The 19,631-nt window shown below is 48.8% G+C and overlaps 1 protein-coding gene across 1 annotated transcript; it reads right to left on the bottom strand.

The window, feature by feature from the left end:
• Positions 1-7,053: 7,053 nt before the first annotated feature.
• Positions 7,054-10,815, bottom strand: Hey1 (hes related family bHLH transcription factor with YRPW motif 1). The gene is made up of 5 exons (XM_021632311.2): positions 10,559-10,815; positions 10,266-10,341; positions 10,009-10,092; positions 9,645-9,726; positions 7,054-8,771 (listed from the first exon to the last, which is right to left on the bottom strand). The coding sequence occupies exons 1-5, from the start codon at positions 10,645-10,647 to the stop codon at positions 8,203-8,205; spliced, it is 900 nt and encodes a 299-aa protein (XP_021487986.1). The 5' UTR covers positions 10,648-10,815; the 3' UTR covers positions 7,054-8,202.
• Between the last annotated feature and the right edge of the window lie 8,816 nt (positions 10,816-19,631).

The following is a 19,631-nucleotide window of genomic DNA, read 5'->3' as shown; positions in this document are numbered from 1 at the left end:
CTTCAGCTCAACCTGAGCCTGGTGAGGGGAAGCTGGTAGGGTGTTTACCCAGCATGCACAGTCTCAGGTTTGACCTCCAGCACCACAGGAACTGGGCATAAGCTTAAAGGGTTGAAAGATTTAGAAGGAAGCCAAAGAAGAATTTAAAGGAAGTCAAAGAAGATACAGGTAAATGGCAAAGTGACCCATTCACGGAGTGGAAGAATTCACACTGTTAAAATGTTCATTATCACCCAAAGGGAGCTATGATGCAAGTCTTACTCAAACCTCAGTAGCTGTCTGTCCAGCCAAACAACAACAACAAAAAAACAATTCCTAAAGCCACATACACCCATTATGTAGAAGAGGCCCACTGCATAGCATGATGACCACAGTTAATAATATTGTATTCATAAAACTTGTTAGGAGAAGGGAGCTGGAGAGATGGCCAGTAGTTAAGAGCACTTGCTGCTCTTCCAGAGGACCCAGGCAGGTTTGATCCCCAGCACCCACAAGGGGGCTCACAGCCATCTGTAACTCTAGACTCTGGCACCAGTCACAGATATGTATGCTGCCAAAACAACTATACACATAAAAAAATGAACTAAGGAAAAGAAAATAAGTTTCTTCCTTGGCTATGTAAAACTTGTTAAGAGATTTGAAGTGTTCTTACCATCTACAAGAACGGGTAGGTTCACAGAAGGCCTCTGAAAGGCTCTATCCCGCAGGGTATCGAGGAAGAGGCTGAGGCTCATAGCCAACCTTTGGGCAGAGTGCAGGAAATCTTAGGAAAGAAGTGGGAGATAGTAAGACCTGGAGAGGTCAGGAGCTCCACAAGGAGAGCAACAGATCCAAAAAGTCTGGGCACAGGGGTCATTTCTGAGACTGATACTCCAGCCAAGGACCACTCATGGAGATGACCTGGACACCCTGCACAGATGTAGCCCATGGCAGTTCAGTGTCCAAGTGGGTTCCATAGTACTGGAAACAGGGACTGTCTCTGACATGAACTCAGTGGCTGGCTCTTTGATCACCTCCCTCTGAGTGGGGAGCAGCCTTACCAGGCCACAGAGGAAAACAATGTAGCCACTCCTGATGAGACCTGATAGACTAGGATCAGAGGGAAGGGGAGGAGGACCTCCCTTTTCAGTGGACTTGGGGAGGAGCATGGGTGGAGAAGGCAGAGGGAGGGTGGGATTAGGAGGGGAGGAGGGAGGGAGCTACAGGGGGGATACAAAGTGAATAAACTGTAGTTAATAAAAATAAAATAATTTTAAAAATTTTATTCATTTAATTGTAAAAAAAAGAACAGGTAGGTAAAGCACATATTAATTAGCTCATTGGAGACAAGAGATCATATTGTGCATGACAAATATATACAAATTTCCTTTAAAATGTTAAGCTCTTTTTATTCCACAGGGGGCATGAAGGTTGTACCACAGCACACACATGAAGGTCGGAGGAGGGGTGGGTTTCCTCCTTCTACCATGTGGGTTCCAAGAATCTAACTCAGGTCCTCCGGCATGGCTGCAGTGATCTTGAAGGCACAATAGACAGGATTTTTAGTCTCCAACATTAAAAACTAATATGATTAGCATATATTTTATGTGGAACAATAGATAACACATAGCCAAAGCAACGTTGACTTTTTGAATGTACTCTACCAACTGAGCTACATCCCTAACCTATACGTTAGATATTTTAAATGATAATTTAACAATAGTAAAGAGAACTTACAAAAGTAAAGTATATTAAAAAAAAATTTCCAGGAGCTTCTAAAGTAAGATTGGAGGTAGGGGCTGGAAGTTTGATACATACCTAAATGCAGCTCTTTCACTTCTGCTCCTAAAGGTGAGCTTCACCATCCCATCCATCCATCCAGTAAATGTTTATTGAAAACCTCCAGGATGGTAGGTATTGCTTTAAGTGGCTGAACTGTGGAAATGGCCAACCAGCCAAAAACGTACATTAAGGAAATCAAGAAGCATGTGTTGTCAACCTCCAGTCAGATAACGCAATGCTATGGAGAGAGGCGGAAGAGGGGAGGGAGGGGTGGGCACGAAGGGTAAGAGTGGGATGACTGCTTGGAAGAAGGTTGTCGAGAAAGACCTCGTGGGAAAAGCAAGCTTGGAGCACAGCCCAGGCTGAACTCCATTACAGGCCTGTCTTACTCTGTCTTCAGTTGCTGTAACAGAATACCACCAAAACTGGTTACTTGTGACTAGAAACTTGCTTGGCTCACAGTTCTGCAGGCTGAGAGGTTCAAACCCAGGGCTCCAGCACCTGGAAGGGGCCTTGGGGCTGCAGCATAACACAGCAGAGGTGAATGCCTCAAGGAGAGGAAATGGGGTGAACTCGTCCTGTCCTTTTATCGGGAGCCAACTCACGGAATAGCCAGCCGCTCCCCCAGATGACAGCATTGGTCCTTTCATGTGGGTACAGCACCTCTGAGCTAATCACATGGCTGTCAGATGTTAGAGCTTTGAAAGGACATTCAAACTTGGATAGACCAGCTGAGAGAGACAGTCCAGACAGAGCGAGCAGCCATGGTGAGGCTTAGTGGTGCGGGCCCAGGGTACCTGCTGTACAGCAACAGTGCTGGTGTGGAGCTGCTAGGGCAGTGCAGGAAGAGCAATTCTGAGGGAATGCACTCTAAGACGGTATGTAAAGGAGCTCCGGAGCATCATTCTGTAACTTGATTCTGTAACTTGATTCTGTCTATGTGGAACTTTCCTATATTCCAGAAACAAATCTGTTCCCAGGAAAGAAAGAAACAACAACAAAAACAAAAAACAAACAAACAAAAAACGCTGGAGCTAGACAGATGTACTGCTCTGGCACACGACCTAAGTGAGGTTCCCAGTGTCCATAGGAAACAACTCACAACAGCCTTTTGCTCCAGGTCCAGGATCTTCAGTAATTAACTCTCAGAATCTTTTGGTTGAAATATGTTTTCATGTCTGCTCACTAAAGCAAGGCATAAACCACCTAAAATGACAGCGCTTTCAACTTTCAGTGTGGCTCTTTGAATAGATGGCCACTTAAGTTACAGAAAACAGTTGCCAGAAAAATGCCAACGCAACAGTAAATGCAATGGGAACATTTAAAACTGAACTGCAAAGAAGCCTGGCTTTACAGCTGACTCACACCAAGTCCTAAAGCGTGCCTGAGCCCCCAGACCCATCTCTTGGGGACTCTTAGGTTTGGCTGGGGAGCACATCAACCTACAGACTGCTCACAAAGGAGGGCCAGGATCTCCCTGTTCCTTGGCTTTTTAGATCACACCCACTTGCCATCATCAAGCCTTGCAGAGAGCCCAAGCATCCCAGCAAAGAACCCTGCAGCTCATCAAGGTGGAGGTGAGCATTACACTCTAAACCGAAGTTCCAAACCGCTTGCTTTTCACTGGGATTTCCCGCTCACCGCCGTAAGGCAATACCTTCCATGTGGTGTGTGAGTGTGAGTCATAAGGCATCTGCATATGCACTCGTTCACTAGAGGCCACCATGCTGGCCTTGTTAACTGTGGCAACTGAACACAGGACGGAGGGAGAGCACCCTCAAGGAGGTTCCTGTCAGTGGTCCGGACACTCCATAATGGGTGTGCTTGGTTTGGATTGGCTTGGTTTGGCGGTTTGTTTCTTTCTCCTGGCTTTGTTTTGCTTTGAGGAAATATAATAGCCTAGAAAACAAACAAGCAACATCCTCTCTCATGGTGTCACCTTCAGCTACAAAATTAATACAGAGTTTACTTTATTTGAGGCCTCTATTGACTTGTTAGGCATATTCAGTGAGACTCATGACAAAGATAGCAGAAAATTCCAGCCCTCTGGAAAGCTGTTCAGGCCATTGTCCTGTGCTGCTACCTACTCATCCAGTCTTGCCAGAAGACAGATTTTGGTAAATAAGTTACCAACCAATAAAAACTGGTTAATTCCACATAGAAAGCCAAAGGTAGTGATCGTCTTAAAGACTCTATAACTCTCATTTCATTACTTTGCAGTAATGTGTTTAATCGATTAAATGGGTGACTGTTACAGACTTAATGATTAGGACCAGTTAGATGGCTCAGCAGTTAGAAGTGATTGCGTGCCCTAGAATTCTGACAACATGAGTTCAGTACCCAGAACCCAAAGTAGAAGGAACAAATAAACTCCTGACCAAGGTTGTCCTCCAACCTCTACACTCAGGCTGTGGCACTCCTACACACACACACACACACACACACAAACACACACACAGGGGTGGTGGTGGCAAGCACTAACAGTTATTATTAATATTATTATTTTAATTCTTAAAAACTTCAACAATTGGGAAGCACTCGACCAAACCCGTGTAGGAACAAGATCTGATAGAATGGTTAGTGAGAACCTTCTTCTGTTTCTCTTACTTGACCTGACATCGTACTTTCTTCCCAGTCAATCCATGTCCTTGTGAGCAAACACCTAGAACCCTTTATTCCCCGCCTGTTCCAACCATTTCATTTGGCAGATGACCAAAAGAGCCTCTACAAAATTTTAATGACCTCTCCAAGGTCACCCAAGTAGATAAAGGCAGAGTGAAAGCCAGGATGCTAGCCTCTTTCCCAAGATGCCCCGTTCCCTGGAGCTTGGGATGTGAAAGAAACTGGGCCACATTTGAAGCAATGTCTCAGATGATGTTGGCTCTGAAGTTATTTTAATTATAAATCAGCACTAGAAACTAATGAAGGCATCAAAGCTGCGGTGCTGGTATAGACCAGAAGGGCTGGGGAAGCTGTAACTAAGAGACAGAACATTTCCTGAGGGACTTTAAATTTAAGTAATCTATATTTAAAATATCATGATTTTAGTGACTAGCAGAGTGGGGAAGAGGAAATCTGAATAAAAAATCACATCCTTATTTAGCGATAGGAGCTAAATTAGCAATGGTATTTCTGGGACTTTTCTAATAAAGATGGGTTCATACAAGCAGTCTCTAGCTTTCATTAATCCACAGGGATATATTTAATCAATTAAGTAGGTAATTAGTAAGGACTTTCGTGAATATTTGTGACCAATGATGTTATTTTCATCAGAAAGATGTAGTAAGGGCTGGAGAGGCAGCTCGGCTGTTAGGGAGCACTCGTTGCTTTTGCAGAGGACCCCGTTGGAGCTCCAGCACCACATGGTGGCTCACAACCACCCGTAACTCCAAGTCAGAGGACTAAATGGTCTCTCCTGACCTCCGAGGGCACCAAACACACACGTGATTCACAGACATTCACGCAGGAAAAACACTCACATGCTTAAAACAATAAAGCTCTAAAAATACATACATGAGTCATCTAAGATGTTCATTTACACTGATGTCATCTAGAAATTTTTGTTTATGCAGGTAGGCAAATAAAAATCATATATGATATAAATGTAGACGCAGGTCATGAACTGATGACCCTGATGTTAATTTTTAACGCACCAATTCTAAACAGAAACTGGAATTATTGTAATAATGCTGGCTCTTAGAATTCTGTCCTCCCACTCCACCTGAACCATCCGGAAACTGGTCACCTTCCAAAAGAGGCCCAGGATATTTCTTTAGATAATTATAAAGTTCCAAAAAGGACTCCATAAGCTCGGTGTGGTACCACGCATCTATAAGACTAGCACTTGAGAGGTGGAGGCAGAAAGATCAAGAATTTAAGGCCTTCCTCTTCAACAGCTGGAATTTGAGGTCAGCCTGGGGGTTGGGGGAGGGAAGGAAGAGGGAGGAAGAGAGGGAAGAAAGAGAGAGTAGAGAGAGAATGAGAGAAGAGAATCCTTCTGCCCTTCCCCAAAGTACTCCCCACCAGATCACGGTACAGCCATCATCCTTGTGACAATGGTGACGTTATTTCACACTTCCACAGCTCTTTCAGCAACCCACGTTAGCAGCCAACCCAGCCTAGGTATCGGCAAGCTGAGAGTGGAAGGAAGCCCAATACTGTTCGGCATGCTGCAGCACCGCTGGAAGCCGTGTCTGCTAAATTTAAACATGCTCGGCAGAATCGTCATAACACTTTCCATCACAGCCTTGTGACAGACGGGGAGCGTCTGCGCAGCACAGGCGATGCTGAGAATGGAGCTGCGGCTCTCTCTCTCGAGAGCAGGGGTTGAGGCCACAAAGCAAAAGTGTGAATGGCATCTCACACTTGAAACCCAAATGCCAGCCTCCCGTCCTTCCCACAGACCCAACAGCTATGGCTCAGTTTCAAAGTCTAAACATCTCTTTGTGCTGCCCTTGCTTTCTCCGCCACAGCTGTTGCCCAAGGAAAAGGAGGGCTCTACTGTCATCTGCCAGAGTGGGTTTTGCTTTCTCTTCTCTCTACAACTCCTGGGATCAAGGCAAACTCCTACTGAGTACAGAGGCAGTGCCCCTTCATTGGCAGCACTTTCAAGGCACTGGAAGGCCACTTCTGTGGCCAATTACCGCCTCTGTCATGGTAGCATTTTGTTTTAACCTAAAGCACATGTCTGCGGCCTAACACACAGCTCTGGAGTACACTGCAAACCAAGGGTTAAATAAATTCCTTAGAAACAAGATGAGGGGAGACTCCCGCAACTGTGCAGGTGTGGAATTATAGCCTGCCACCACGCATTCTCCGCAGGCTCAGATACAAGGCCATTGTAGTCCTGGTTTCCCATTAAAACGAGTACAGATAGATACATGGAAGAGTCTGTTTCATGGGTGAAGAACTGGGCACACAGTAGGTGTGCTCAGCACTCATCAAATGATCAACACAGCTTAAAATGCTTTTGCCCAGTTCCTTCCAATGACTGCAGACCCCAACCTGAATTCAAACTCTTAGTCCAGACGAAGAAGATCTCTCAGAGCCAGAGCACCTGACTGAAGCAGCAGCCAAGCCCTGCTCCCTCCTGGGAGGCCAAGCAAAGCTCTGCAGTCTAGCAAAGTCACCTCATATTCACATAGCCTAGAATTCCAAAAATAATGAAACTGGCAATGGCGGGAAAGAAACAAACAACAATCATCAGGCAAAATGAAAACCAAGAAACCAGAGATTTTTTTTTTTCAACCAACACAGGGAAAGGCTTGAGGATGAGAAACACAGCAGCCTACTTTGTTCTTTTGTTTTCTTTTTATTTAGTCACAACACATCAGTACAACAGAGGTCAAACCCAGTTCAGTGGAGGCTGTTCAAACTATACCTGCTAAAGGAACAAACCTGTAAAACGATACTTTTAGAGCCCAAATCAACTTAAAAAAAAAATCAATGAGAAGGCAGGGAAGCCCTTTTAAGTATCACAAGAACCACATTTTCATGCGCCGAAAGAAAAACACAACATAAAAATTTCCAGTTAAAAGAAAATATGGAGGTTCCGGGGAAATCAGGTAATGCATTTAACAGGCACTGAGCTGACTACCTTCGGACTAGGGTCACTTAGGCAGGTTAACGCTTGTGAACTTGAGATCCGTGAGGCTGAAAAGTGTTGCTTGGGGCTGGAAAGTGCAGGCATGGTCTACACAATCGTCTCGCTTCTGCCAATGCTCCCAATGGGAACCTAGATGACCAGTGGCTGTTTCTAACCCGAAATGTTAGAAGAGCAGAGCCTGGCAGACCCCAGTGGCTGGTCATCTGGATTCAGGGCAGCTGATAAGTTTGTGCGCTCACCTCACCGCTCTGAGAGGCAGAGAGCTAGTGCTGCTAGAATAAAGCTGTTCGTCTGATTTGTCAACGCTTTGTTTGGAAATATAATGCTTTGCTGGCCCTCCCTCCTACCCCCCCAAAGTATATCACTTATACAATACCTTCATCTGCCAGAAATATTAACAATATCATGTTAACATTGAGCATAATGGCTTAGGAAATTAATCCTAGAAAAGATTACAACTTATACAAGCTTGGAAACTGACCCCCAAAACACTAATGTGAAGACTCCCCCAACTGAGGCAAATGGAATCATTCTTCGACATACGGGTTTACAAAGTAAAGGACGGACAACGGATCACAAGTGTTCATAACCACTACCTCAAATGAATGGTTTAAACAAAATTTAACAACTAATTTTTAAAAAACTGCTAATACATGACGTGATAAAAAAAATCAGAGGAAAAAGTAAACCAACAAACCTTTAGTCTTTAGAAAAAAATATCTGAACGTGTACCTTCTTCCTGACTTTGACTGCCGACTTTAAGGTGGTGTTGGCAACCGTCCCGGAGGACCTGGGACTTTAATCTCTCCCCTCCCTGGTTCTACCGTATCAGTTCTTTAGAAAGCGCCAATCTCCGTCCCCCACGGTCTATAGGGCTTGCCGAGGTTTGCTGCCTGCGTGGGTGTCGAAGGGCTCAGTAGGTGGAAGGAGCTGAGAGAGAAGGGGAAGGCCGAGAGCGACGCCACGGAGGAGAGCAGCGGCGGCGACAGTTTGGAGGCCGAGGTCACCACGGGAAGCACCGGTCCCAAGCCGCCACTGGGGGGCGCCCGCAAGGCCGGCGCCTCCGGATGAGCGGAGGCCAGCCTGCCCTGGTGATGGGGCTCCGCGGGGGACGCCGCGCTGGCAGCGTTCCCGTGGCCGTTCTGGGGCAGCAGCAGCGGGTGTGCGAGGTGCGGGTGGTGTCCGAAGGCGCCCCCCCAGGGAATGTGTCCGAGGGCCGCGTGAGCGCCGCTCGCGGCTTCCCGCTGCGAGGCGTAGTTGTTGAGGTGGGAGACCAGGCGAACGCGAAGCGGGTCGGAGGCGTCCAGTCCTTCGATGATGCTCAGATAGCGGGCGACCTCGGCCAGGCATTCCCGAAACCCCAAACTCCGATAGTCCATAGCCAGGGCGTGCGCGTCAAAATAACCTGGGCACGAAAACAAAAGGGGGGCTTCAAGGCTCTGCTCGTTTCCCCAGTTTCCTCCGCTCCTGGCAAACACACGTACAGATCGTGGGTCCTGGAAGCTCAAGTATTTTGGAGCCGACCAAAATCTTTGCGTTAACCAACATTAGATGGTTGGTTAATGTGAGTTCAAAGCCCAATTAGAAGCTGCTGAGCAGAAATTGGAATTATACCCTACCAGCAGATGAAACTGTGTTCTTTCCTTTAATGCTTCCCCTCAACAACAACAAAAAAAGACATCAAGGACAGGGAAACCACAGAGCAGTGAAATTCATTAGACACACAGATGTAAGTTATCATCTGGAGCTTTTAGGCACTGGGTCCTCGGTGAAGAATTCGGGGGCTGGAGACAGACACGGGCTTCGCTCTCCCCACCTTCTGTTAGAACTGTCCTCTGCCTAAGCCACAACAGGTCTCTTCCCCCCAGATTCTCTTGGCAGTTGGGATTTTGTTGTTGTTGTTGTTGTTTTAATCGGTTCTGGGAGACTCAGACCATGCAGCGCTTGCTTTTAACGAGCCCTTTCCCAGGGTTTTCTTAAATAGCAACAGACAAATGTGAGTGACTTGACCTAAATCGTGTCTGTCACACCACGGGAGGAGCCTACGGGATGACAGGCACTTTGCTGAAAGGTGCCTTGGCTCGGCTGGAAGAGGGCCGGGCTGATGGATCCGCTGCTGAAGGTGCGCTGCCAGGAGAACGCAGGGTTCCCCCGCCCCCACCCCCCAGAGCAGAAGCAGGCAGGGACTGCACCAATCCCAGACTGCGCTTGCTGCTGCCCCCTCCGCGCCGGCCGAGCGCGCAGAGCCCCAGCCGGAACCATACCAAAGGAGGCATACCTTTCCCTCCCGCAGTGTGCAACATCTTCAAGTGATCCACGGTCATCTGCAGGATCTCGGCTTTCTCGAGTTTGGCAGACCCCTAAAGAGATGGTCAGGGCTGATTCGACACACGTGCCTTTGGAGAACTTAAAAACCCGCACGCAAATCACACACACACACACACACACACACACACACACACACACACACGAGCGACACACAAACGTAAACTAAGGCAAAACGGGATGTGGCCCCCAAATCTGCTGGAATTTACGTAAGGCGTTTACAGCAGCACGGCCCAGAGGAGGACCGAAGCGCTGAGGGGGAGGGAGTCAGAGGCGCAGCTGGCTACAACTGGCGCTCTACCTACTTCCTCCATTACCTGCTTCTCAAAAGCACTGGGTACCAGCCTTCTCAGCTCCGACAAACTGTTATTGATTCGGTCTCGTCGGCGCTTCTCGATGATCTGTGGGAGGCAGACAAAAAAATAAAATAAATAAAAATTAAAAAATAAAGGGAAGACATTTCCACGAGGGCTCTAAATTCCAAAGAGAAAAGACGTGGGTTCTTTCGGTTCGTTAATATGACAACACGCACGTATATTTAAATTATTGGGGAGGGGGGGAGGGGAATACTCACGCCTCTCCGTCTTTTTCTGGCCAAAACCTGGGAGGACGTCGTTGGGGACATGGGACCCAGCGCCGAACTCAAGTTCCTGCAAGATGGGGAAGCAACTGCCTTGGGAAAGGTCGGGGACCCCAGAGCCCCCACGCACTCAGATGTCTCTGACAAGTTGGGCTGGAGCGCGCCCGGAGGATCGCTCGCTCGCGGCCGGCAGCGGCCAGCCCACGGCTCCGGGCCACGGGAACCCGAGCAGCGGCGCACCCCAGCCTCCCCTCCCACCGCGGCTTGGCCGGACGCCGCCGACTCACCCATTCTCGTCGGCGCTCTCCTTCTCCACCTCGATGGTCTCGTCCAGCTCGCTGTCGGAGGAGCTGTAATCTGGGTGAGCTCTCTTCATGCTGGCGGCGCGCGGGCTCCGAGGAGGCTCGTGCGGCGGCGGGCAGGGAGGAGTTAACAGCAGCGGCCGCTCGGGCGCTCGGCTGCGGGCGGTGCGTGCACACTGATCCCACTCACGCTCAGCCTCCGGTTAAAACTCAACCATCCCTTTCCCACGCTGAGCCCCCTTCCCGGGGCCGAGGGGAGGGCGGGGGAGGCGGGGAGGCGGTGAGGCGCGAGGGCGGAGGCGGGGCCGCGGCGCCCGGGCAACGGCGGGCTCTGGGCCAATCGGCGCGCCCCGCCGCGGGGATTGGCAGCCGCCTGGGGGCGGGGCGAGCGGGGGCCCCCCGGCTGGCTGCGCACCGCCCCCTGGTGCCCGCCCCTGCCCGGCGGCGGTGCGTCGGCTCCGCGGGAGCTCGGCTGGGGGCCGCGGGCGGCGCGGGCGGCGGTGGGCCGGCGGCGGGCGGAGCGGGGGTAGGGGGGGAGGCCGGCCGGGGACACCATCCGGGCGATCGCCAGCGTCCCGCCCCGCCCCGCCCCGCCCCGCGCGCCCCGACCGGCCTGGCCGTGCGCCAGGGGCCGCGCCTGCAGCGCCGCCGGTGAGCCGCACGCGCCGCGGGCCGTGGGAAAGTGCCGGCGCCCCGGCCGCCAGCCAATCCGGACGGACGGCGGCCGCGCTGGCGGCGGCGGCGGCGGCAGCCCTGGGCGTCCGCTTGAATGGAGAAGAATGGCCGGGCGGGGGAGCGAGGCCGCGCGAGGCCGCGCCTGCCGGGCTCCGCGTGTGAACCTGTAATCGGAGGCCGGGCGCCGGCGAGCCCCGGAAGCCGCCGCCCGCGCCCCGGCTCTCCGAGGCCGCGCTGCCGGTGCCCGGCGGCCGGAGGCGCGCGCGGTTGGTGGGCTCGGGCGGGGCCCGCGGGAGCGGTCGCCCAAGGCGCCACTCGTGCGGGCGACCAGCTCTGGGAGCAGAGACTGTGGGGGGCCGAGCGAGGGATGTTGCGCTTTCGGGGAGCCATCGGCGCTAGGCAATCAGTGCTGCAGGGCTTCTCAGCTCCGGGAAGGGATGAATTCCCCCTGCATCTTATTTCCGGGGAAGTGGACCGCTTGTTTTCTCGGTTAGCTTGAGGGAGGGGCAGCTGTCCCTGGAGACACTCATTATGTTGGGATTTCTGCTGTTGTTTGGTTTTGTTTTTGTCCTCCCACCAGAGCTGGCGGCCAGATCCTCTCGACAGGCGACAGGGTGGCGGCCTGGGTGTTCGCTTCTCAGGCTGACCTCGCAGCGGGAAAGCACGTTTCTCAACAGCACCACACAGACACACCTCTCCCCTTGATCTCGGCTGGGGCGGGCGTTTGGGGCGCTGTATGAAGTTCTGCGCGCCTCTCGCCCCTCTTCCCCACCAAGAACGCCGACTTTTAAAAAAGATACGTATTTTTAAATCTAAGCATTTTGGTTCACAGCTGAGCTTCTAAAAGGCTGCGGTCGCAAACCTGGAAGCCCACCTCCAGTTACCTCTCCGCTGCCTCCATCTTCAGACATCCCATCGCCTGCCTCCTCCCACTGCCTGGTGATCCGGTCCGAAGACGGATCATCCCAGTTTTTTTCCATTTCTTCCCCTAAAGTGATAGATCCTGCGCCAGAGTCAGTGTGACCTCTACTGCATGGCTCTTAATTATCACGGGTCAGTGCCATCTCCAGTAAGGCCTTCTCCGCGTTGGCCAGTCTTGCATGCTGTGCAGGATTAGAAATAAGTGGCAGGTTGGCTGGTGAAAAGAAAAGGTTGAAGTTGAGGGTGCTTGATTTGACACCATTTTAGATACTAACATTCCCCACACAGGCATGTGCCATAGCATGCCTGTAATCGCGAACTTGGGAAGCGGAGGCAGAAATGTCTTTGCGCCCAGCCTATGCTGCATAGTTGAAGATACTCCTGAGTTATACGTATAAGAAGACCTTGTACCGAAACAACGAACGTTGTGGCTGTAACTCAGGGACCCGGCTCTTGTCTTCCAGGTGCCTGGCACAGGGCTGGCACCTGAGAGACAAAGGTGACAGAGGTGATAAGCTCCGAGGGAGACAGTACACAATGAGCTGGTGCACAGGAGGGGTAGCTGTGGGTGCCCCAAACCCTAGTGGCACCTTCTGATAAGGAGACGGGCGGGGGGGGGGGGGATGGGAACACTTTTATGAGGTCTGGGAGACCTTTTCAGAGTTGATCAGGAATGTAAGATGGAGTGGTCATTGAGTTATCGCCAGGAAGGAAAGGGTAGTGCTTCCCTTGGGTAGTAGGGTCAGAGAAAGAGAGGATGGGAGCAGCTGGCTGTTTCCCCACCAGCTACTGGCCACAGGCATTTTTCCCCTCTGGGAGATTCTGGGCTTCTTGCAAAGTGAATGGGGGCGCTCAGGCCTGGCCTTTAAGGAAAAGGCCCTTTTTACAACTCGGGTCCCTACTCTGAGCCCCTGCAGGAAATCCTGTTCCCCTGGGCTGTGGCGCAGGTGAGCTCACTGAGTGCTGCTGGACAGGATACTCAGAAGGTGGAGGCTTCATCTGCAGCCCAGAAAGGAGGAAGGGCTGCTTCATGGTGCCAGGGGCTTTAAATCAAACCGCTGTGTCTCTCTGAGGGAAAAAGCCTTTGTGATGGCTGGGGTTTAACCTCAGCTCTCAGGAGGCTGAGGCAGTCGGAGCTGGGAGGGAGGCCAGCCTGATCTACCAAGGGATTCCAGGCCAGTGCTATGCAGTGAATCCCTGTCTCCATAATAGTGTTGTATCAAAACCACTCTCAGAGTTCCTCATGGTGGGACATGCCTATAATCCCAGCCCTGCCTGGGCGAGGCTGTGCTGAGAGAGTAAGATGGAAAGTTTCAAAACAACTTGAATTGCATAAATCCTGCCTTGAAACTTTCCAAACAAACGAAACAACCAACCAGAGGAGAAGGCCGCAGGTGAAGTATTTGAGACCTTCAGGGTTTTGTTGATTAAGAATCTGTAGAAAAACCTAATTATATGCTAGGCACTGAGTTAAGCCTGGAGCAATGAGTCTGAAAAGCCACGCATCCATCAACCTTCACAGAGGAACTTCCTGACACTGAGCAAGTTCTTTAACCTCTACATCTCCGTTATCTGTGACATGGCAATATTGATAATAGTTATTGTCCTAGGCCGGTTATGCAAAGCTCACAGATTACATAACTTGTGGCCATTGGTAAACACTAAGTAAGCAGCACCCATGAGTTAGTGTTAGGTATTATGTGTCAGCTGTATTGGTGGATGCAGCAGGAGGTGACCCCAGCATTTTCTTCTGATGATGTCTCACATCTGCTGAGATCATGTAGCATAATTTAGTAATCAGATATATTAAGACAACATCTCTAGAAAGTAGGAGATCCTTGGGAGGGACTTGGTGCTACTTATTTAAAGCAGCAGTTTGCTGTGAGTAAAAGGGCCATCTGCTATTCATTTTTAGTGAAAGTGCCGTTTCTGAGTCTCTTGCTAAGGAACACCCCCCCCCCCCAGAGCACACGCTGCTATAAATAGGTATATAAACAATTTGCACTCGAACAGAGTTCAGCTTCTGCTTGTTCTGGAGCATGCATCAAGTCAGAACCAAAGCAGAATGTTCCCAAACTGTCCCAAAAGAATCTTGACTCAGCTGCCATTTTCCTCCACTCACGGTATGCATTGGTCCCCAGAAGCCCTGTCTAGAACATCACACAGCCTTTTGCCATACATTCCGTGCCACAGACAAGCGCACTTCTGCTCCTGGGTCTCCTAATCAGGAGGTAGTGTGAGGTGTCCCGCTGTTTGCTGGGAAAGCATGTTTAACTGTAACGCCAAGAGGACACAGTGGCACCGTGGGAAAAGAACGGCAGCTCAGGTCACCTACCTGGGTTTGAGTAACCGTGAGCTAGTCATTAGCCATGCCCATACCTCAGTCCCATGAGCCTCAAATTCCTCATCAGTAAGAATGATGCTTTGCAGCATGCTTTTTGGCGTCAAGGTGACAGTGCCTGTGATCTCAACGCTTTGGAGACCGAGACAGGAGGAACAGAGCAAGGCCATCCTTCACTACCTAAGGAGTTAGAGCTAACCTGGAATACAGTAGACACTGCTAAAAATAAACAGACACTGCTTAAAATAAATAAATAAATAAATAGAGAGGAAGTGTCTGGGGAGAGACTTGTGAAGTAGTATACAAAAGTGTACTTTCTGCTTATAATTGATGATGAAGATGAAGACAAGGACTGTGATAGTGATGACGGAGGTAATGATCCTAACAACATCCTGGGCGTTGCTGGAGCACCAAGAGGAAGCTTCCGTGGATTTTTCTTGCGCCTGCCAGTGAATTCTTTCAGGATGAGCTGCTCTGTCTACAAAAAGGGAGATGGACAGGAAAGGGGAGAGAAAAGGGGATGGGGGGAGGAATATATTTTTATCCTAGGATGAAGGTGGTAGATGTCCTAGCCTGTGTGCTGCTGTTGCTGTCCCCAGCAGCAACAATAACAGCAAGGTCTCATGTATCCCAGGTATGTAAAGTGAGGATATAACTGCTCCAAGGTATGACTGAGGAGGTTTTTGTTGTAGATATGAAGGAGAGTACAGCCAAAGGCATTTGGGAGAATCCGGAACAGGGAGAGAAAGTAGTACATTGAACATTGGCCAAGAGAATGGACCAGGCCACGAGAGGAGAGGAGGGAGGGAGAGAAGAGGATCAAGAAATAGAGGGCCAGGAGAGCAGAGAGTACATGGCTGAAACAGCCTCATTTGTACTCAGTGGGGCTCTGCATCCTGATACAGGAAGGAAAAGAAAGGTGTTTGGATTACTGCCCTGTAATGGCTCTGCAGCCCAATGTGATGGCGTTTGGAGAAGAGGCCTCTGTTGGCTCGTTTTCATGTCAATTTGACACAAGCTAGAGTCATCTGAGAGGAGCGAATTTCAGCTGGAAAAAAATGCCTTCAGAAGATCAGGATATCTTCTAAATCAGTGACTGATGGGGGGGGCAGCGCATTGTGGGTGGAGACACCACTGGACCGGTCATCCTGGGTGCTATGAGAAAGCAGGCTGAGCAAGCCAGAAAGAACAAGCCAGTAAGCAGCACCCCTCCATTGGCCCTGTGTCAGCTCTGCATGCAGGCTCCTGCCCTGCTTTTTTAGCTCTGTCCTGGCTGATTTGGATGATGAACTGTAATACATAAGTGTAAGCAACACCCTTCCCTCTTCTACTTGCTCTTGGCCATGGTGTTTTATCACAGCAACAGAACCCTGAGGAAGACAGGTCCTTTGGGAGATAATTAAGTTTGGAGGAAGGTGGAGCCCTCGGGATGGAACTGGTGCTCTTGTAAGAAAAGATACCCAGGAGCTAGACCTCTTCCCGCCTCCTCTCTCCCTCTCCCCACATCCTTCCTTAGCCTCCTTTCTTCCCCCACCCTACTTTCTTTATAGAACACAGCAAAAAAATAAAATAATAAAATAAAATAAAAAATAGCAAGACATCTGCAAGGCCATAAGAGGGGGTGACTCATAGGAACCCCACCATGCTGGGATCCTCCTCGTAGGTGTCCTACCTCCAAAGCTAAAAGAGGGTTCCTGTTGTTTAAGTGACTCCATCTATGGGACTGAGCTATGATGGCTGGAGGTAAGATAATTCCTATTTCAAAGCCTTATTTTTTTTTTAATCTGAGAAACATGACAGCATTTTTACTATCAAGTCTGTGTTTAAAATTAGATATTTATTTTTCTTATTCTCCACATTCATATTAGATATTTATATTTAGAAAATCGTTCAGTTCCTCTATGATTCCAGATTATACTGCATAACATATTCCATTCATTCTCTGAAGATTTAAAGTGCTTCATCATTAGTTCCGAAATCCTATGCATTTATTCTTTATATTGCCTATATGTATGTACATTTTTACAATGGAAAAAGTAAGTTTACTGACATGTTTATACCTTTCATTTTAAAAAGCATTAAACAAAATTATAACAAAATCTTCCAGAAAATAAACAGAATTTAAGATAAGGTTTGGGGGCTCATCTATTTCAAAACTTTTGTAACATCTTGCTACATCTTTGTAAGTAGAAATCCCTGCTCAGAAAGTTGCTTTATTGCCCAGCTTTTGAAATGTATTCCACTGGGGACCAGAGAGATGGCTCAGTGGATAAGGCAAAAGCAGTAGTACCCAAGTGTGGTTCCCAGCTTATCAGGCATGGTCACAACCTTCTGTTAACTCCAGCTCCAGGGATTCTGATGCTTTTGGCCTCCCCCAGGTACACACACACGCACATGCCAATTTTTAAAAATCATTAAAATGCATTTTATTTCATATATACTTGGATGAGCTAAGCAAAAGACACCACATTTCCCATTTCAAAAAGCCCTACTTTAAGAGCAAGTATGTTTTTCTATGTTTCAATGACTCTTTCAAATCCTTTAGTGATTACAAGTTAATGAAGTAGGACGAGTTCCTTTCTAAATAAATGAGACAGGTCTTGGTATTTCTCATGTCTCTACTTGAGAGCAGCTTGAGCTTTCAGCCCGCAAGTTTTCTCTTCCTTCTTTCTCCATCTGAGCTGTTCGTCGAGTGGCAGAAGAGTAGATGGCTAGCTCTTCTCCGCTGTGTATCTCCACTTTACAGCACTGAGCTGTTGGCCCACTTGTTGGCACTGAAGACAAAAAAGAGTACCTCTCCACGATTTCACTTCCCTCCCCTTGCCATACTAAAACCTCCAGAATGCACTGTTACAGGGTTGCTTTCTCCAGGTGGATAGTTACAGCTCTCTTTGCAAGAACAGTCTTCCCAGATGCTCAAGCTTCCTGGAGCACGCTTCGAGATACAGATGGGTCTCTGTAGATTTTTCACCAAACCTACTTCATTTAGGGTTCTTAAGCACCTTTACCTCCCTTCCAACCCCTGCAACCTTAGGGAAGAAATCAATAGGGCTGTAGACCTCTTTTGGCTACGTCCTGCTGGTTAGGGTCAGTGGCTCATTAGGGGATTACCGGACTCAGTCATCAGGATACCAGCAGTCCAGTCCAAAGGCCAACATGAAGCAGTGAAAACCAAAAGATTCAGTTGGATTGCCTGGAGTAGCTCTCTGAAATGTTTCTCCCTGCAAAGCCAAGTGTTGAAGCACGAAGATGAGTGCAGCAATGTTGATCCAAAAAGTGATGTCTCACTGTGTGGGGGCCTCTATAGGTGTGTGTGTGTGTGTGTGTGTGTGTGTGTGTGTGTGTGTGTGTGTGTCTACCCACAGATGTTCTCAACAGGCCAAAGTCAAACCCCTTACATGAGAGAGCAAAACATCGCATACCCTCTCACAAGCCCACCTATGCAAAACATCACATGACCAACCTGAGTCCAGAAACTTCCACTTCAGATCTCTATAACTTGAAGTGAAGGGACCAATACCATTGGCACAAGACAACCCAAGACCTATTTCTCAGAATGAAGATTTACTTGCCCCAGAGGGACAGAGGGCAGGGAAGAAGAGACCAAGACAGGAGATGGAGGAAGAAGGAGAAGGCAGAGAGGAAAAAGGGAGACAGGGAAGGGATATTTGTCCTGAGGCAGGGGGGCAAAGAACTGGCACTGGATGGAGAGGAGACAGATGTAGGCAAATGGCAGGTTATAAAGGTAAAATGAGAACCCCCTGCCCCCACCAAGTTAGGATGAGGTGGTTAATTTTGACTGGGCTTTTGATTGCTGGGCTTCAATATGTGATGGCTGGACCTTGGTAGTCAGCCTCAGGAAGAGGAAGCACTCAAATAAGGGAACAGACCTTGGCAGCTAGCTTTAGGAATGGAATATAATGATTCTCAGCAAGGCAGAGGGAATGCAGGAGAAGGGCAAAGCTTGCCGGAGTCCTATTTGCCATGCTCAGGATGGCTAGAGTTTCTTCATGAAGAAACTTTCTTTTGCCTTTCATGGTTAATCCAGATCATCCTCCAAAGGGAACACATTAAAGGCTTATTTCCCAGTGTGGTGGGAGGTGAAGGGACTTTGTGCTAGTTTGAATAAGAATGGCCCCCATAGGCTCATATATTTGACTCGAAACTATGGAGGGGTTAGGAAGTGTGACCTTGTTGGAAGAAGTGTGTCACTGAGAGGTAGGCTTTGGAGTTCCAAAAGCCCAAGCCAGGCCCAAAATCTCTCTTACTTCCTGCTGCCTGCAGATCCGGATGTAGAATTCACAACTACTTCTCCAACACCATGTCTGCCTGCAAGCTGCCAAATTACCCACCATGATAAAAATAGAGTAAACCTCTGAAACTGGAAGCCAGGCCAAATTCAATACTTTCTTTGAGAAGAGCTGCTGCAGTGTCTCTTTATAGCAATGGAACACAAACCTCTGCCCCCCCCCCCCACCCTCCACCACTGTTTCTTCAGTGCTGGGATGGAATCTATGGCCTTGTACATGCCGGCCAAGAACTCTACCACTGAGCTTTGAAGGATAAAATTAATTTCTTTTCCACCATGGGGGGATGAAGTGTAGAACCAGAAAGTTGAATTGGCCGAGTATGCCATGGACTTTAAAGGTGTACAATCATTTTAAAGAAACAGAATATATTTGTCTTGAAGATAGCCCAATTTGTCCCTGCATTTATGTGTACAATCACATCATTACCTCAGTCCCTTAGTCCCTGCACAATCACTATAACAAATATTTAAAGTAATGTTTTAGGGTGTCTTTTGTTTTTTAAAACAGGGTTTCACTGGCTTAGAGCTCACTATAGAGTTCAGCTAGCCTTACACTCAGCACTTCAGGCTCCTGAGTGCGGATTCCAGACATGAGCCACAAGGTCTCTCCTTAAGACTTTTTGTTTGATTGTTTCTTTGTTTTTTGTTTGGGGAGGGTTTTTTGGGAGTGGGGGGTTTCTTTTTTAATTTTTTATTGGTTCGCTGTGAATTTTGAATCATATACCCCAATCCCACTCATCCTCCACTCCTATCCACCCTTCATCCTTGCAAACCACCCCACACACACACACACACAACAGAGAGAAAAAACA

The sequence above is a fragment of the Meriones unguiculatus genome, chromosome 6, assembly GCF_030254825.1.
Source record: "Meriones unguiculatus strain TT.TT164.6M chromosome 6, Bangor_MerUng_6.1, whole genome shotgun sequence".
NCBI classification, from domain to species: domain Eukaryota; kingdom Metazoa; phylum Chordata; class Mammalia; order Rodentia; family Muridae; genus Meriones; species Meriones unguiculatus.
The sequence above is the reverse complement of the archived record's forward strand: the minus strand, read 5'-3'. Positions and strand labels throughout refer to the sequence as shown.

Excerpts from the sequence above, each read along its gene's own strand:
- Hey1 (XM_021632311.2), bottom strand. The coding sequence starts at position 10,647 with ATGAAGAGAGCTCACCCAGATTACAGCTCCTCCGACAGCGAGCTGGAC. Across the intron at positions 10,342-10,558 it reads GAGAGCGCCGACGAGAATGG|GAACTTGAGTTCGGCGCTGG; the intron begins GTGAGTCGGCGG and ends CCCATCTTGCAG. Across the intron at positions 10,093-10,265 it reads CCAGAAAAAGACGGAGAGGC|ATCATCGAGAAGCGCCGACG; the intron begins GTGAGTATTCCC and ends TGCCTCCCACAG.